This window comes from Cetorhinus maximus, chromosome 19 (assembly GCF_964194155.1).
Source record: "Cetorhinus maximus chromosome 19, sCetMax3.hap1.1, whole genome shotgun sequence".
Classification (NCBI taxonomy): domain Eukaryota; kingdom Metazoa; phylum Chordata; class Chondrichthyes; order Lamniformes; family Cetorhinidae; genus Cetorhinus; species Cetorhinus maximus.
In genome coordinates this window covers 90295039-90313173 of record NC_135897.1, presented here as the reverse complement: position 1 = coordinate 90313173, position 18135 = coordinate 90295039, and the positions used below count along the sequence as shown (strand labels likewise).

At 45.9% G+C, this 18135-nt stretch overlaps 1 protein-coding gene across 1 annotated transcript in view; it reads left to right on the top strand.

Annotated features, from left to right (window-relative positions):
- Window positions 1–8387: 8387 nt before the first annotated feature.
- Window positions 8388–18135, top strand: part of dvl3b (dishevelled segment polarity protein 3b) — a 126482-nt gene continuing 116734 nt past the window's right edge. The window contains exon 1 of the mRNA XM_078564361.1: window positions 8388–9082. Coding sequence (XP_078420487.1) covers window positions 8922–9082 — 161 coding nt within the window. The 5' untranslated portion in view covers window positions 8388–8921. The remainder of the gene's footprint in view (window positions 9083–18135) is intronic.

Genomic DNA, 18135 nt, shown 5'->3' with positions numbered 1-18135 from the left:
GAGGGACAGGGACAAATTGGATTGCTCTTTCAAAGAGCCAAACCAGACACAATGGGTTGAATGGCCTCCTGTGTTGTAAGATTCTGCAGGAGACTGAGGCACTGGCCAGCATGCAACTGCCTTAAGTCCTGTAGGTGTATCTGCAGACTATGTGCTAGGAGGTTGCTGAGAAACCTACAAAGATTAGTTAGAGTATATTTGCAGCTCCACAATCTGCAACTTCTTCCAGCTGGAAGGACAAGAGCAGCAGGTGCATGGGAATACCACCAGCTGCAAGTTCCCTTCCAAGTTACACATCATCACAGCCTGGGATATATTGCTCCTTTATCATTGTTGGGTCAAAATCCTAGAACTCCCTGTCCAGCAGCACCACAGAAGTCTTACACGGACTAAAGCGGTTCAAGAAGAAGGCTCATCATCACCTTATCAATAGGCAACTGGGGTTGGCCAATAAATTCTGGCCTTCCAAGTGATGACTGCATCCTGTGAATGAATTAAATAATATGCAGCTGTAGCAGTGATATACTACTGTTGTACATCACTGCTGCAGTTGCATTTTATTGAATGCAATAAGATTCAAGGTGGCGACTCACCAGCACCTTCTCAAAGGCAATTAGGGATGGGCAATAAATGCTGGCTCAGCCAGCGATGCTCACACCCCATGAAAGAATTAAAAAGAAAGCAAGGTCCCAAAAACAACAATGCGATAATGACAAGATAATCAGTGTTAGTGATGTTGTTGGAGGGATAAACACTGGAGGGACCAAAGAAAAGTACAGCACAGGAACAGGCCCTTCGGCGCTCCAAGCCTGCGCCAATCATATTGCCCATCAACTAAAACATTTTGCACTTCTGGGGTTCGTATCCCTCTATTCCCATCCTATTCATGTATTTGTCAAGCTGCCTCTTAAACACCACTATAGTACCTGCTTCCACCACCTCCTCTGGCAGCGAATTCCAGACACTCACTACCCTCTGCGTAAAAAACTTGCCCCGTACATCTCCTCTATAATTTTCTCCTCTCACCTTAAATCTATGTCCCCTAGTAATTGACTCTTCCACCCTGGGAAAAAGCTTCTGACTATCTACTCTGTCCATGCCACTCATAATTTTGTAAACTTCTATCAAGTCGCCCCTCAATCTCCGTCGCTCTAGTGAGAACAATCTGAGTTTCTCTAACCTCTCCTCATAGCTAATAACCTCCAGACCAGGCAGCATCCTGGTAAGCCTCCTCTGCACCCTCTCCTACGCCTCCATATCATTCTGGTAATGTGGTGACCAGAATTGCACGCAATATTCCAAGTGTGGCCTAACCAAGGTTCTATACAGCTGCAGCATGACTTCCCAGCTTTTATACTCAATACCTCTGCCAATGAAGGCAAGCATGCCATATGCCTTCCTGACTACCTTATCCACCTGCGTTGCCACTTTCAGTGACCTGTGGACCTGTACACCCAGATTCCTCTGCCCATCAATGCACTTAAGGGTTCTGCCATTTACTGTATAATTTCTGCCTGTATTAGACCTTCCAAAATGTATTACCTCACATTTGTCCGGATTAAACTCCATCTGCCATTTCTCCGCCCAAGTCTCCAGCCGATCTATATCCCGTTGTATCCTTTGACAATCCTCTTCATTATCTGCAACTCCTCCAACCTTAGTGTCGTCTGCAAACTTACTAATTAGCCCGGTTACATTTTCCTCTAAATCATTTATGTATACTACAAACAGCAAAGGTCCCAGCACTGATCCCTACGGAACTCCACTAGTCACAGCTTTCCATTCAGAAAAGCACCCTTCCACTGCTACCCTCCGTCTTCTATGACCAAGCCAATTCTGTATCCATCTTGCCAGCTCACCTTTGATCCTGTGCGACTTTACCTTCTGTACCAGTCTGCCATGAGGGACCTTGTCAAAGGCCTTACTGAAATCCATGTATATAACATCCCCTGCCCTTCCATCGTCGATCATCTTTATCACTTACTCGAAAAACTCGATCAAGTTAGTGACACACGACCTCCCCTTCACAAAACCATGCTGCCTGTCACTAATACGCCCATTTGCTTCCAAATGGTAGTAAATCCTGTCACGAAGAATCTTCTCAATAATTTCCCTACCACTAATGTAAGGCTCACTGGCCTGTAATTTCCTGGATTGTCCCTGCTACCCTTCTTAAACAATGGAACAACATTGGCCATTCTCCAGTCCTCTGGGACCTCACCCGTAGCCAGTAAGAATACAAAGATTTCTGTCAAGGCCCCAGCAATCTCCTCCCTTGCCTCCCTCAGTACTCTGGGGTAGATCCCATCTGGCCCTGGGGACTTATCCACCTTAATATTCTTCAAGACGCCTAACACCTCTTTTTTGATCTCAACATGATCCAGGCTATCTACACACTCTTCCCTAGACAAATCGACCGCTAAGTCCTCTTTGATGAATACTGATGAGAAGTATTCATTTAGTATCTCTTCCATTTCTTCTGGCTCCACACACACATTCCCACCTCTGTCCCTGAGTGGGCCCACCCTTTCCCTGGCTACCCTCTTGCTTTTTACGTATGTATAAAAGGCCTTGGGATTTTCCTTAATCCTGGTTGCCAGTGACTTTCATGACCCCTTTTAGCCCTCCTGAGTCCTTGCTTAAGTTTCTTCCTACTTTCTTTATACTCTCCACTGGCTTCATCTGTTCCCAGCCTTCTAGCCCTTACAAATGCTTCCCTTTTCTTTTTGACTAATCTCACAATATCCTTCGTTATCTAAGGTTCCTGAAACTTGCCATGCTTATCCTTCATCCTAGCAGGAACATGCCGGTCCTGAATTCTTATCAACTGACATTTGAAAGCCCCCCCACATATCAGTTGTCGATTTGCCCTCAAACATCCACCTCCATTCTAAATTCCTCAGTTCCTGCCTAATATTGTTATAATTAGCCTTCCCCCAATTAAGCATCTTAACCTGAGGACTCCTGTTATCCTTACTATCCTTATCCTACTCATTCTCCTTTATCCACAGCACATATCCACAGAACTCCAATAAGTTGGTTAAACACAATTTCCCTTTCACAAAACCATGTTGACTCTGCCTCCATCAGGACCCGAGCTCTTGTCAGCCCGCAGCTCCAACAATTTACTCAGTACCACTTCTCTGGTGGCTGTAATTTTCCTGACTTCCTTACCCACTTCCATTTGGTGGTTTATAGCTGCTTCTGGGATGTTACTTGTGTCCTCTATAGTGAAAACTAGTGCAAAATACCTGTTCAATTAATCTGCCATCTCCTTGTTTTCCATTATCAATTCTCAGATTCACTTTCTATAGGACCAACATTCACTTTGTTAACTCTTTTCTTTTTAAAATATTTGTAAAAATTCTTACTATTTATTTTTGTATTTCTGGCTAGTTTTCTCTCATACTCTAATTTTTCCCCCCTTATTAGTCTTTTAGTCATTCTTTGCGATTCCTTATATTCTATCAAATCTTCTGGCCTGCCATCTGTCTTTGCACAATGAATGCTTTTCCTTTAAATTTGACACTATCGTTAACCTTTCTAGTTAACTACGGATGGTGTGTCCGTCCCTTGGACTTTTTCTTACTCGTTGGAATGTATCTATTCTACGCATTCTGAAATATCCCCTTAAATATTCGCCACTGCATCTCTATTGACCTATCCCTTAACCTAATTTGCCAATTCACTTTAGCCAGCTCAGCTTTCATGCCCTCATAATTGCCCATATTTAAGTTTAAAAACTTAGTCTCAGACCCACTCCTCTCTCCCTCAAACTGAATGTAAAGTTCTATCATAATATGGTCGCTGCTTTCTAGGGGCACTTTCACTATGAGATCATTCCTTACTCCCATCTCAATGCACAACACCAGGTCTAGTATAGCCAGCTCTCTGGTTGACTCTTGAACATGCTGTTCTAAGAAACTAACCTGAAAATATTCAATGTACTCCTCATCTCAGCTATCTTTGCCCATCTAACTTTTCCAGACTATATGTAAATTAAAATCTCCCATGATTATCACCGTGCCTTTCTAACAAGCTCTAATTTATGCTTAACCCTACCATGTGGTTACTGTTAGGGGGCCTGTACGCAACTCCCACAAGTGACTTCTTGCCTTTATCATTTCTCATCTCTACCCAAACTGTTTCCACATTCTGGGTTCCTGAACTTAGGTCGTCCCTCTCTATTGCGCTCATACCATCATTAACTAAGAGAGCCACCCCTCCACCTTTTCCTTGCTTCCAGTTCTTCCTAAATATCCTGTACCCTTCAATAATTTTGGTCCCAATCCATGTACTCCTGCAGCCATGTCTCCATAATGGCTACCAGATCGTAATTATTTATTTCTATTTGCGCTTTCAGTTCATCTGTTTTGTTTCGAATGCTATGTACATTCAGATACAGAGCATTTGGTTTTATCCTTTTATTCTTTTTATAACCTCTTGTTTCATCTGTTGATTTACTGTTAGATTTGTACTCTCTATCGCTTCCTGTCATGGTCTGTTTTTCATTTCCTATAATAATACCTTTCTCTTTTGTCTTGTCTCTGCTCTTTGATTTACCACATCTTCCCAAATTTGATCCTTTGCCCTCACTATTAAATTCAAAACCTGCTCTACTTCCCTAGTTATGCAGCTTGCAAGAACACCGGTCCCAGCACAGTTCGAGTGTAGACTATCCCAACAGTACAGATCCCATTTTCCCCAATATTGGTGCCAGGGCCCCATGAACCGGAACCCACTTCTCCCACACCAGTCTTTGAGCCACACATTCATCTCCCTAATCTGATTTGTCCTATGCCGATTTGCATGTGGCTCAGGTATTAATCCAGAAATTATGACCTTTGAGGTTCTGCTTCTTAATATGGTGGCTAGGTCCTCATATTGACTATGCGGAGCCCCCTTCTTTGTCCTGCCTATGTCGTTGGTACTACATGGACCATGACAACTGGGTCTTCCACCTCCCACTGCAAGTTCCTCTCCAGCCCTGAGCAGATGTCATGCACCCTGGCCCCGGGCAGGTAACACAGCTGTCTAGACTCATGCTTTTTGTAGCAAAGAATGGTGTCAATCGCTCTGACTATACTATCCCCCACTACCACTACATTCCTTTTTGCTCCCCCCACTTGAATGGCTTCCTGTACCACTGTGCCACGGCCAGTTAGCTCATCCACCCCGCAGCCCTCACTCTCATCCAAACAAGCTGAAAAAAACCTTAAACCTGTCGGACAATTGTAAAGGCTGAGTATCCTGCGCTCCTGCCCTCTTGGGTCCCTTTACCTGCCTCATTCGCAGTCACACTCTCCTGTCCCTAACCACTGACCAAATCAGAAGACCCTGTCCTAAGAGGTGTGACTGCCTCCTGGTACAAAGAATCCAGCTAACTTTCCCCTTCCCTGATGCATTGCAGTGTTTGTAGTTCAGCCTCCAGCTCATAAACCCTGAGCTGAAGCTGCTCAAACCAAACACTTTCTGCAGATGTGTTTGCCCTGGATCAAACTGGCATCCAGGAGTTCCCACATGCTGCAGCTGTGACACAGCACCTGTCCTGACATCCTTAATGTGTTCTAATTAACTATTTCATTATTTTATTCAAAAATATCTTTTACTTTTGTTTTTATATATTTTATTAACCTTACCACCAGTTGCTAGACTATTTTGAACCTTAGGAATAGAATAAACCTTAGTCACTTATGAGATACTCACCGAATGATTAGCTTCTTCTCCTGTAGCAGAGTACGACCACTTGCTGAAGGCTGAACAAGTTAGAAAGCAGAAAGCAAAAGAGCACTTCTTTCCCTTAACTTTTTAAAAATTTGTTCGGGGGGATGTGGGCTTCGCTGGCTGGGCCAGCATTTATTGCCCATCTCTAGTTGCCCTTGAGAAGGTGGTGGTGAGCTGCCTTCTTGAACCGCCGCAGTCCATATGGTGTACCATGTGGTGTAGATACACCCATAGTGCTGTTAGGAAGGGAGTTTCAGGATTTTGACCCAGCACTGTGGGTGTACCTCTGTTTAACATCTCATTCAAAAGATGGCAACTCCAACAGTGCAGTAGTCCCTCAGTGCTGCATTGGAAATGTTCTCCTAGATTTTTGTGTTCAAATTCCTAGAGTGGAACACGAACCCACAACAAGATGATAGTGCTATCAACTGAGCCACAGCCAACAGCCAGGTTACTGCTACCATTAGCTCCAGGGCTTGCATGTTTTGTTCAGCTGAATCTGCCTGTGTGCTATAGCATTCCAGTTATATTGTCCTGGAACAGTCTGATGGTAATGAGACTACATCCATATCTGACAGGAACTGAAGACATTGTTAAGTCCTCAGGAGCTGTCTTCTTCATGACTTACCGCTAATGGTGTCACAGTGGAGATTCGCCAAAATGATGCCGGTGCTTAAAGGGTTAAATTATGAATGACAGGTCACATACATTTTGTTTGTATTCCCCTGAGATTAGAAAATGTGGCAGAGCGGGTATGGAGGGAAAACTAATGTAGGTATTTAAAATTGTTATGGGATTTAATAGTGTAGATTCAGGTGACTATTTCCTCCGGTGAGGGAAATCCAGAATATGAGGGCACAATCTTAAAATGAGAGCTCATCCATTAAGGAATGAAATTGTTTGGTTCAACTCCCTTATCAAGAAATAGAATATGGACTATTCTAGCCTCTTGAGTCTGTTCCATCTTTCAATTGGATCATGGCTGATCTAAACTGTCACCTGTGTCTTTGACCATATCCTTTGATACCCATAAGTAAAAACAACCTATTGACGTCAGTCTTGAAAGTTTCAATTGACGTCAGCATCCACAGCCATTTGGGAGATAGAGTTCCAGATTTCCACGACCCCTTGTGTTGATTAGTACTTCCTTCAGTGGGTCCCTACAGTCTTCCATCAGAATATATAACTGTGTCTTCAAATGCTGCTGATTGTTTTGCATCCAGACTCTAAGACAGGATCAGGTGAAGGCCCTTCACAGCAACTGTAACATCATCCCGTTAAGAATTTTAACATCTACATGAACAGGCGGATGGGACCTTGATTTAATATTTCATCCAAAAGGACAGCTCCTCTAATAATGCAGCACTCCTTTATGTACACATCTGTCAGCCTACGTTATGAGCTCTTTGAAACCATAAGCTACAGTGCATTGATAATACTAGGAGCTTTGACCAGTACAGTAAGGGCTGAGTTCCTGCTTTGATACCAGCACGATGGTCACTAAACTGTGGAGTTGCAACCATTCTGTCTTTGATTGAGGCGATTGAAATGGGGTGGGTGAGAACACCAAAGATCTGTTTTCATGAATATATAAGTATATTTTTCCACACTTTGCTTCAGTCTCAGGATGTCAAGGCTTCCAGCTATCAGAAACTAATAAAGTATCACAACAGTACCTGAGCAGGCAGGGCAATCAGTTTGACTCTATGCCTGGTGATCAAGTCAGGATGGTGCTTGGCTTGGAAGGGAACTTGTAGCTGTTGGTGTTTCCTCTGTGTCTACTGCCCTTGTCCTTCTAGGTGGTAGAGGTCACGAATTTGGAAGATGTTGTCCAAGGAGTCTTGGTGAGTTCCTGCAGGGCATCTTGTGGATGCTCCATGGTGCGCTTGGTAGTGGAGGGAGTGAATGTTTGTGGATGGGGTGCCAATCAAGCGGGCTGCTTTGTCCTGGATGGTGCCAAGTTTGAATGTTGTTGGAGCTGCACTCATCCAGGCAAGTGGGGAGTATTCCATCACACCCCTGACTTGTACCTTGTAGATGGTGGACAGGATTTAGGGAGTCAGGAGGTGAGTTACACTCCACAGAATTCCCAGCCTCTGACCTGCTCTTGTAGGCACAGTATTTATATGGCGAGTCCAGTTCAGTTTCTGGTCAATGGTAACCCCCAGGACATTGATAGTAGAGGATTCAGCGATGGTAATGCCATTGAATGTCAAAGGGTGATGGTTGGATTCTCTCTTGTTGGAGATGGTCATTGTCTGGCACTTGTGTCTGTTGCCATTTATCAGCCCAAGCCTGAATGTTGTCCAAGTCTTGTTGCTTGTGGACACGGACTGCTTCCGTATCTGGGCAGTTGTGAATGGAACTGGACACTGCAAGTGATTATCTCTATGGTTGGGGTCCGTCTGAGATAAGGGTGCATGGGCATAGTGTGGCACTGTCTGATTCTCTACATCTTGGTGTGTCAAGTTCTACTTGCTGCTTCAATCTTGCCCCAGTTGTTGTGTCAGTTTCTGAGCTGCTCCCTAAGGAATCCTGGTCCCACACCCCTGTCCTGAGCTAGCTGCCAACTGAGCACTCCCCCCTGCCCCCGAAGGACTGCCTCCTCTTTCCCTGGCACAGCAGTCGTTCCTAGGGAAGGGAGGGGGGGGGGGGGGCGGTGTTGCCAGCTGTCAGCCTGCCGGCCATCGCTGGGCTGGGCTGTGCCGAGAATTGATGGCACTGGCGCTGTGACGGGGCGGCCGCTCCCCTCCCCGTCTGATTGGGGCTGTGTGGCCGCTGTCAGTGCTGGGCGGATCGGATCGAAGCGAAGCTCAGCCTCCCGTGCTCCGACCGGCCTGTGGGATCGGGGCCGGGAGGGGGGAGGAGGAGGGAAAGGATACAAAGTATCGGCCGGAGAAGGGGGGGAAACAATCAGCGGGAAGGATACAAAGTATCGGTCGGAGAAGGGGAAACAATCAGCGGGAAGGATACAAAGTATCGGCCGGAGAAGGGGAAACAATCAGCGGGAAGGATACAAAGTATCGGCCGGAGAAGGGGAAACAATCAGCGGGAAGGATACAAAGTTTCTGCCGGGGGGAAGGAGGCTCTGAGCCGGCTGTAGGATCGAAGGGCTTGGGCGGCCGGGGCAAAGCGTGGGCCTGTTGGACAGCCCCGAGCGTCGGAGCCTGAGCTCCGCCGGCCCCCCTGGAGCGGCCATGGGCGAGACGAAGATTATTTACCACATCGATGAGCAGGAGACTCCGTACCTGGTGAAGCTGCCGCTCCCGGCGGACAGGGTCACTCTGGCCGACTTCAAACAGGTTCTCAACAAACCCAACTACAAATTCTTCTTCAAATCCATGGACCAGGACTTCGGGTGAGGCCTGGGGTCGAGACCAGGGACAGGGCATTGGGGATGGAGGGAGAGACAGGGATTTGGGGAGGACAGCGGGCCGGGGCACTGCCATTGGCATCAACTCACGGGCCCGGCTTGTTTTCGATGCCCGGTGATTGGAATTTGGCCCTTAGGCCAGTCACCGGCTCAGTGACCCGGGGCTGGGATTGTGTCTTGTCGCCAGGGATTGTGTCTGTTGTTGGGGATGGGGCTGTTCTCTTAAAGCCGGTGATTAGGTTTGTTGTCATAGCCGGGAACCGGCTCTTTCTCTGGGAGCTGGGGGTTGTCCTGGGAGGGGGTCGAAGTCCAGGCCCCTCTTTCCCCCTCCTCCTTGCCCTGAATCTAACCCGGGGGGGGGGAACGGCTCCGGTCTGGGCTGGGGCCGTTTCCCCCAAGACCCTGTCCCTCCACTTTCAGTCTCTCTCCGGGAATTGGAAACCTCCCCCCCCCCGCCCACCCCCCAGTCCACCCGGGGGCCGGAGTCCGGCTGGGCGAGGGTGAAACTCCGGCCCCTGGGCTTCTCGCTAACCCCCCATCAGGCCTGGAAAAATGGCGGAGCCTCTTTGTGTTGAGCTGTTTTGTTGAAAGTTTAATATATTTTTAATGGGATAGAATATTCCCCGAGGCCTGAGCCTGGCATCCCGGGGAGAGGCGGTGTTTTCCAGGGATTAGGAATCTCACTCCGCAGTCAGGAGTTGGGGAGAAAAGCTGCTTCAGCAGCTGGGGCCTTGGAGGAGGAGGACCTGAGGCTGACAGCTCCAGACATTGAGTAGGTGCTAAAATTTGACATTGTCACTGCTCTCTGCAGTAACCTGGAAGCTGCAGTTTTACTGAAACACTCCGATCGGAGGAAATTCAGCAACTTGCATTTAATACAGCATCTTTAATATAGTAAAACACCCCAAGGCACTTCACAGCAGTATTATCAAAGAAATGTTGACACCAAGCCACATAAGGAAATTTTTAGGGGGTGATGGGATGCTTTTAAGGAGCGTCTTAAAGCAGTAAGTAGAGAGAGGCGGAGAGGTTTAGGGAGGGAATTCTAATGCTTGGGGCCCAGGCAGCTGAAGTCACGGGCACTATGGTGGAGTAATGCAAGTTGGGGTAACGCAAGAGAATTGGAGTAGTGCAGAAGGACTTGGGGGGGTTCCAGAGTTAGGGAGGGGTGAGAACACACAGCAGACGTAACCCTTTGGAAGAAAAACAGCTTGCACACTGTGCCTTTAAATATAGAAAGATAAAACCTCCTCCCTACAGGCAGGCCAGAAGGAAGAGATGGAACAGGTTAATCGTCCAGCAAGAGCCCCCCATGTCAAAGGGGCTACAGCCATTAACCTGTGTCGAGCACTTAGACAGGCACTGTCCAATTGCAACATTTTCTGTTTCCATGATGAATCAGTTTGTGTTTATGGCTCCTGCTCCTCTGTGCAGCTTCAGTTATAATTCCAGTGTCAGATACCTCTAGTCTTGAAGCTTCATTTCTCCCCCACTCAGTGGTGTGTAAAATCTTTATAGTTGTAATTTTTACTGTGGATGCTCCACCACCCCCATAATGCAATTCTAAAAATGAACCTTCAAAATATATGTACAGTACTGGTGAGCGCAGGTCTGTCACTGTATAACGCTGGGGTACAGTACTGGTGGGTACAGGACTCTCATTGTATAACACTGGAGTACAGTACTGGTGGGTACGGGACTGTCATTGTATAACGGGCACAGTACTGATGGGTACGGGACTGTCACTATAATACTAGATGCAGTACAGATGGGTACAGGTCTGTCATGGTTATAACATTCGCTTGTTGAACAGCGGGAGTAGTTTGAGAGAAAGCTACAATAACTTGCATTTATATAGCACTCTTAATGTAGTAAAACATTTCTGGGTGCTTCACAGGAGCATTATTCAACAACATTTAATACTGAGACACAGAAGAAGATATTAGGATAGGTGCCCAAAATCTTGGTGAAAGATGTAGGCCTTAAGAAGCATCTTGGAGAGAGGTAGAGAGGTGTAAGGAAGGAATTCCAGGAGTTTGGTGCTGAGACAGCTGTTTGAATGGTTAAAATTGTGGGTGTGAAATGGGTCAGATGTGACGCACAGAGATCTTGGAGTGTTGTAAGAGTTGGAGGGTGTTAGAGAAATAGGATGGGACCAGTCCATGGCTTTAAACAGAAGAATGAGAATTTTAAAATTGAATCATTGCCAGATTTTGAACCAGTGTAGGCCAATGAACCCAGAGGTGATGGGTGAATGGAATTTGCTGCAAATGATGATACAGGCAACAGAGTTACAGATGAGTTCAAATTTGTAGAGGGTGGTAGTGGGAAAGGCAAGGAAGTTAAGAGTTTTGGAGGAGTTAGAATCCCAAGAGATACATGCCGGAAGATGCATCAGCTGAGCTCCAGTTTAGGGTGGGTGTAAGTTGGGAAGTGCAGCCAGCAGTGCAGTAGAATAGTTGAGTACAGGGGTAAGCAAGGTTACACCCAAGTTATGTGTTCACATCCCGATGTGGGGTTTGAACCTAGAACTTTCTGATTCTGGTGGGCAAAGCAACCTTTGAAATATTGTCATGGTATTAGTTTTACCCTTGTGAAGCACAGTGACAAAAATTCAACTCATGTTTTCGTTTGGGTGGATTCAAGTGAGCTAATATGGTTTTCATTTGGACTTTGGCATCAGCTTTGATAGTGTACTGATCTCTGGGTCAGAAGATCAAGATCTCCAGCCCCACACTGAGAATTGAGCTCGCAGACAGGCTGCCACTTGCCTTCTAATCCAGGCCTCACTGATGGGATTAAAGTCTCCACTGTGTTGCAGTCTGTAAGGATCTAGTGTTATTTGTGTTTTTGCCATCTTGATCCGGTTCCTTATGAGCCCACAGGATAAAGTTGCCCACTCGACTAAAAACCCCAGTCCATGAAGCCAGTAGGTGGCTGGTATAGAATATAAGAGAATTTTAATAGGGGTAGAGTGTAGAGGGAGATTTACTCTGTATCTAACCCCGTGCTGTACCTGCCCTGGGAGTGTTTGATGGGGACAGTATAGAGGGAGCTTTACTCTGTATCTAACCCCGTGCTGTACCTGTCCTGGGAGTGTTTGATGGGGACAGTGTAGAGGGAGCTTTACTCTGTATCTAACCCCGTGCTGTACCTGCCCTGGGAGTGTTTGATGGGGACAGTGTAGAGGGAGCTTTACTCTGTATCTAATCCCGTGCTGTACCTGCCCTGGGAGTGTTTGATGGCGACAGTGTAGAGGGAGCTTGACTCTGTATCTAATCCCGTGCTGTACCTGTCCTGGGAGTGTTTGATGGGGACAGTGTAGAGGGAGCTTTACTCTGTATCTAACCCCGTGCTGTATCTGCCCTGGGAGTGTTTGATGGGGACAGTATAGAAGGAGTTTGACTCTGTATCTAACCCCGTGCTGTACCTAGCCTGGGAGTGTTTGATGGGGACAGTGTAGAGGGAGTTTGACTCTGTATCTAACCCTGTGCTGTACCTGCCCTGGGAATGTTTGATGGGGACAGTGTAGAGGGAGCTTGGGAGCTTGACTCTGCTTTGAATTCCTAATCTACCTGCCCTGTAGCTTGTGCTGGCTGCCATCTGAAGCTGCTCCAGTTCCTGACCATGATGAGAGAAAAGGTCATTGATTTAGCACCTTCCACATTCTAGGGGTGAGCACAGAGCTCACAAAAAAAAACAAGTTCTGTGTTAAAATGTTAATATCCCTTAAATGCATGTTATGCGTAGGGCATGTGTAGCAGGAATGCTTTGGGCCGATTGAGCAGCAAGTGGGGAGTTCTGATGGGAATTGCTGTCTGGAAAATTTGTGGTGCGGAGCTGACCGGAGACGTATGACAGGCAGCTTCTGTAATCTACTGGTCTCTGGCGCTGAATCAAAAACCCTGTAATTCTAATGTGCAGTTCTGTGTGTATGTGGAGGACTTCAGGCTGCAGCATGGGCCTGGTGAGGGCTGCCTCCTGTATTCCTGACCTGTTTACGCTGTGCGTTTTATAAAGCGGGCACAGCTCGTAGAAGTACTGACTGAACAGAGGGTGCAGTGCCCACTGAACCCTCCGACATTCCAACAATGAATACACTTCCAAAAAAAGTACTTCATTGGCTGTAACATGCTTTGGGACACCTTAAGGTCATTAAAGGTGCTTTATAAATGCATATCCTTCTTTCTACTCAGGTCCAGAACCTCTGCGAAGAACCTTGGAAAGTAACTGGTGTCAATATTGCCTTAGTTACAGCACGAGCTGGCTTGTTGTGCCATTGCTGGACTTGCAACTGCGGTTCAGGAGTTCATATCCCGGCATGGCAAATTGTGGAATTGAATTTGACAAACCTGATTTTGATTTGTCAGCTGGCACCAGAAATAAGATGATGTAAAAAGCTGTTGGATTGCTATTGAATGAAAAAAAAGAACTTAGTAATATGCTTCAACAAAGAGAATGCATCAGCCCTACCAATCCATTTTGGCCTGTACCTGATTCCAGTCCCACGACAGGTGGTTGACTCTTAATTTACTCTTGAATGGCCTAGCAAGCCCGTCAGTCACATAAAACAAATCCCTAATAAATACCATTGGCGAAAACACTAGGATTGCAGCAATTCTAGGAGGCAAATCAGCACCTTCTGAGTACAGCTAGTAATGGACAATAAATGCTGGCCTTGTCTGTGGCACCCGTACCCCACAACACTTGCCATCCACAGGCTCCGTGCAACTATTTGGCCAAGCCAGTCCTCACGGGTTCATGCTGCAGTGGGATGGGTTGGGATACGTCACTCTGCCACACTAAAGCAGGCAAGCAAACCATATGCAAATGCACTTTGCATGCCACACACACAACAAACACAAACCACACCATGTAACTCAACACACTCACTCTGCTACCTTATAACCTGTCCATGAATGCCAAACATGCGTCACACAAGCACACATTGAACCTTCTTGTGGTGATGGGGGTGAGCCCATGATGGTGTTAGGTGCAGAATTCCAGGATCTTCACCCAGTAACGATCGGGGAATAGTGATGTGATTATATGTCAAATTTAGTATTGTGTGGGACCTGGAGGTGACAGCATTCCCAGAACATTGGCCATCCTGACCTCCTCAGGGGTTGAGGTCACACGGGAGGGTGGTGCTGTCTACATTAGCCTTTGGAGGGGGTACAGCATGTGTTCACCAGAATTGTGCCAAGTTTTGAAAGGATCAAATTGTGAGGAGACATTGCATGAAGTTGGCTGATATTTCCTTGAATTTGGACAGTTGAGGCATGATGATGTTGTGCTTAAGATCCTGAAGGAATTTGATACAATCGACATACAGGAGCGATTTTCTCTGCTGGAGGAGCCCAAATGAAAGTGCCATAATCTACAAATTAAAGCTAGGGCATTCAAGAGTGAAATCAGAAAGCACTTTTTCACATAGGTGAACTTCCCCAGAGGGCTGTGAATGGCAGGACAATTGAAATTTTCAAGACCATGATTGACACATATTTGTCAGACATGGGTATCAAGGGATATGGATGAATGGAATTGAGCATCTGATCAGCCATAATGTTCCTTTGTTCCTATGAAGTAACCTTGGTGAGTTGCGGGAGTGTGTTCTATAGATCTTTCCCACTGTAGCCAAGGAGCTCCATGGGAGGGTATGGATATTGAGTCCAATTTTCAGGGTGCAGACTGCACTATCTTGGGTGATGTCAAATTTCTTGATTATTGTTGGAGCTGCACCCATACAGATTTGAGCTACATTAAAGGCTTTGAGAGCACAGAAGATGATCTATTCTTCCTCCGCCCTAATCTTTCAGCCACGGCGTTGTAATGGATAATCAGTGGTCACCCTGAAAACATCAACAGCTGCTTGCATTTATATAATGCAACTAACACCGTAAAATGCCCCGAGATGCTTCATATGAGCATAATCATGCAAAAAATTGACACCAAGCCACATTAAGAGGACAGGTGACCGAAAACTTGGTCAAGGAGTTAGGTTTTAAGCAATGTCTTAAAGGAGGAAAGAGAGATGGGGAATTTAGGGAGAGAATTCCAGAGCTTATACAGCTGAAGGCACAGACAGCGATGGTAGAATTGGAGATATGCATGAGGCTAGAATTGAAGGGGCACAGAAATCTTGGAGAGTTGTAGGGCTAGAGAAGGCTACAGAGGTAGAGAGGGGTGGTGCCATGGAGCGATTAGAAGGTTACAGAGATAGGGAGGGTTACAGAGGTAGGGAGAGTTGTAGAGGTAAGGAGGGGTTACTTGGTAGAGAGGGTGGTGCATGGAGGGATTAGAAGGTCACAGAAGTAGGGAGGGTCATGGAGGTAGAGAGGGTTACAGACATAGGGAGTAATGGTACCATGGAAGGATTTGGGAAATAAGGATGAGAATTTTAAATTTATGGCATAGCCTGACTGGAAGTCAGTGCTGGTCAGTGCCCACAGAGGGTGATGCGTGACTTGGTGTGAATTAAGATACAAGTAGCAATGTTTTGTGTGAGCTGAAGTTGATGGTACTGTACTTGGCAATGGTGATGCCATTGAAGGTCCTGGGAGATGGCTGGACTCCCCATTCTTGTGATGGTCATTATCAGCCACCTGCTTTTGGTTGCTCACTATTGAAGGAATTGTGAGTGGAACTGAGGGCTGTAGAATGGGCAGTGAACAACTCCACTCATGACCTTATGCTGGAGGGAAGGTCATCATTGAAGCAGTTGAGGATGGTTGGGCCAAGGACACTGCCCTGAGGAACTCTTGCAGTGCCGACATGGGCCTGTGATGATTGGCTTCCAGTCAACATGGCCTCCTTCCTTTTTGTCGGGCACAGTTGACCAATAGAGGTTTGAATTCACTTGAATTTAACTCTGCACCAGGCAAGGAGGTGGAGCTACACAGATTGGCCACAACTCTACATCTTCTAAGCTTCAAATGCCTGGATTTATTACCAGGCATCACCACTTGGGAATGTCTTGCAGCACTTCACAGGCAAATGTCATTACAGCAGATGACCACCTTGTTCCTCTGACAAAGTGCCAAGACCAAAAGAAGGAAAAGAATCCCTTGAACTGGTCATTGCTGGTTACTGGCAATGTTGTCATACCAATGATAGCAATCACTAAGTCAGAAGGTCCTGGGTTCAAGTCTCACTCTGGATATTTGAGCACATAATCCAGGTTTCCACCTCCTCTGTTAGTGCTGAGAAAATGCTGCACTGTTTTTCAGATACGAGATTAAGACTGTATCTCCAGTCAGGTTGATGTAAAAGATCCCATGGTACTATTTAAAAAGAACAGGAGTTTCTCTTGGTGCCCTGGCCAATGTTTATACCTCAACCAACATCACTAAAATTCAAATTATTTGATCATTACCACATTGCTCTTTGTGAGTAAATTGGCTGCAGAATTTCTCAACAGTGTACAACAGTAATCATTCTTCCAAAATAGGTGAGATGGTGGCATAGTGGCAATGTCACTGGACTAGTAATCTCGAGGCCCAAGCTAATGCTCTGAGGACACGGGTTCAAATATATAAATCTGGAATTGAAAGCTAGTCTCAGTAATGGTGACCTATCATTGGTGGAACTATCATTGATTGTTGTAAAAACCCATCCAATTCACTCATGCTCTTTAGGGAAGGAAATCTGCTATCCTAACCTGGTCTGGCCTACATGTGACTCCAGACCCACAGCAATGACTCTCCACTACCCTCTGAGATGGCTGAGCAAGCCACTCAGTTCGAGGGCAATTAGGGATGGGCAACAAATGCTGGCCTTGCCAGCAACGCCCACATCCCATGAGAGAATAAATTTTTAAAAAACTTCATGGGCTATAAAGTGCTTTTAGGAGCTATAGAAATGCAAATCCTTTTCTGTTGGTAGTGGGTCCTTTTACTGTCTATGATGCCTGTTATTGCTGATTATATCTGTTAGCAATGATGAAGATTTTTAGCATTGGCTGTAGATGATTCCTGGTTAGTTATGAGTTTAATTGAATTGATGGTTACTTCACATTGAGGTTAAATTACTGTTTGGTGACTCAATGTTTGTTACATATTCTGTAAAATTTCAGTAAATGTTCTGTGTATTGAGTGTGGTGCAACTGTGGGACCGAGGAAAAGAAGTGATTAAGGTATGGCTACAAGAATGGAGAAAGGCTGGTCCATCAGAAGTTTAATTTTCTGTCAGAGTGAACTGTAAGTCACAGCTTTGCCTTTGAGGCTGTGTGTACAACACTACTGTGATCCATGTATGATTCTATGCCTGTTGTACTCCTCGACTCTGTGTGATGCACTATATTCAATACTTCTGGGCAATGTATACGATGTGCTGTGTGCAGCACCCCTGCACTTTGTATATGATACCCTGTGTATAATATTCTCAAGTTCTGTGAGTGGAAGAGTAGGATTAGACTAGATGGGATATCAGTGGTTTTGGGGAGTGAGCAGGAGAGTAATAGACAGGATGGAATATTAAAGGGAATGTGGAGCATGGAGGGGAGAGGGATTATTAAAGAGTATGGAGAGTGAGCAGGGAGAGGAATCAGACTGGGTGAAATGTTAATGGGTACGGAGAGTGAACAGAGATTAGACTGGGAGGGATATTAAAATCAATGAGGAGTGAGGAGAGGTGAGGGTTGGATATTAAGGTGGATGGGGAGGGAGCGGGGAGAGGGATTGTTCTGGGTAGAATATTAAAGGGTATGGGGAGCGAGTAAGGGAGTGGGATGAGACTGGGTGGGATATTAAAGAGTCTGGGGAGTGAGCAGGGTGAGGGACTAGACCAGAGGGAGATAATGCCAGTATAGACTTGTTTGCGGGCTGGAGCATTCAATGATTTCAGTAACCTTTTGAAAATAAGTCCATGATTGTCACAAGCGATTCAAAAACCAATTGGTGTGATCACAAAGACCTGCCTCACTCTGAGCTGTAAAAACCCAGCGTACACAGGAAGCACTCACTTTCCTATTTGTGGTTTGTTTACTTTTTTTAATTGCTCCTTTCCTCTGGTTTCATGTCTGCATTTCTTACTAATTG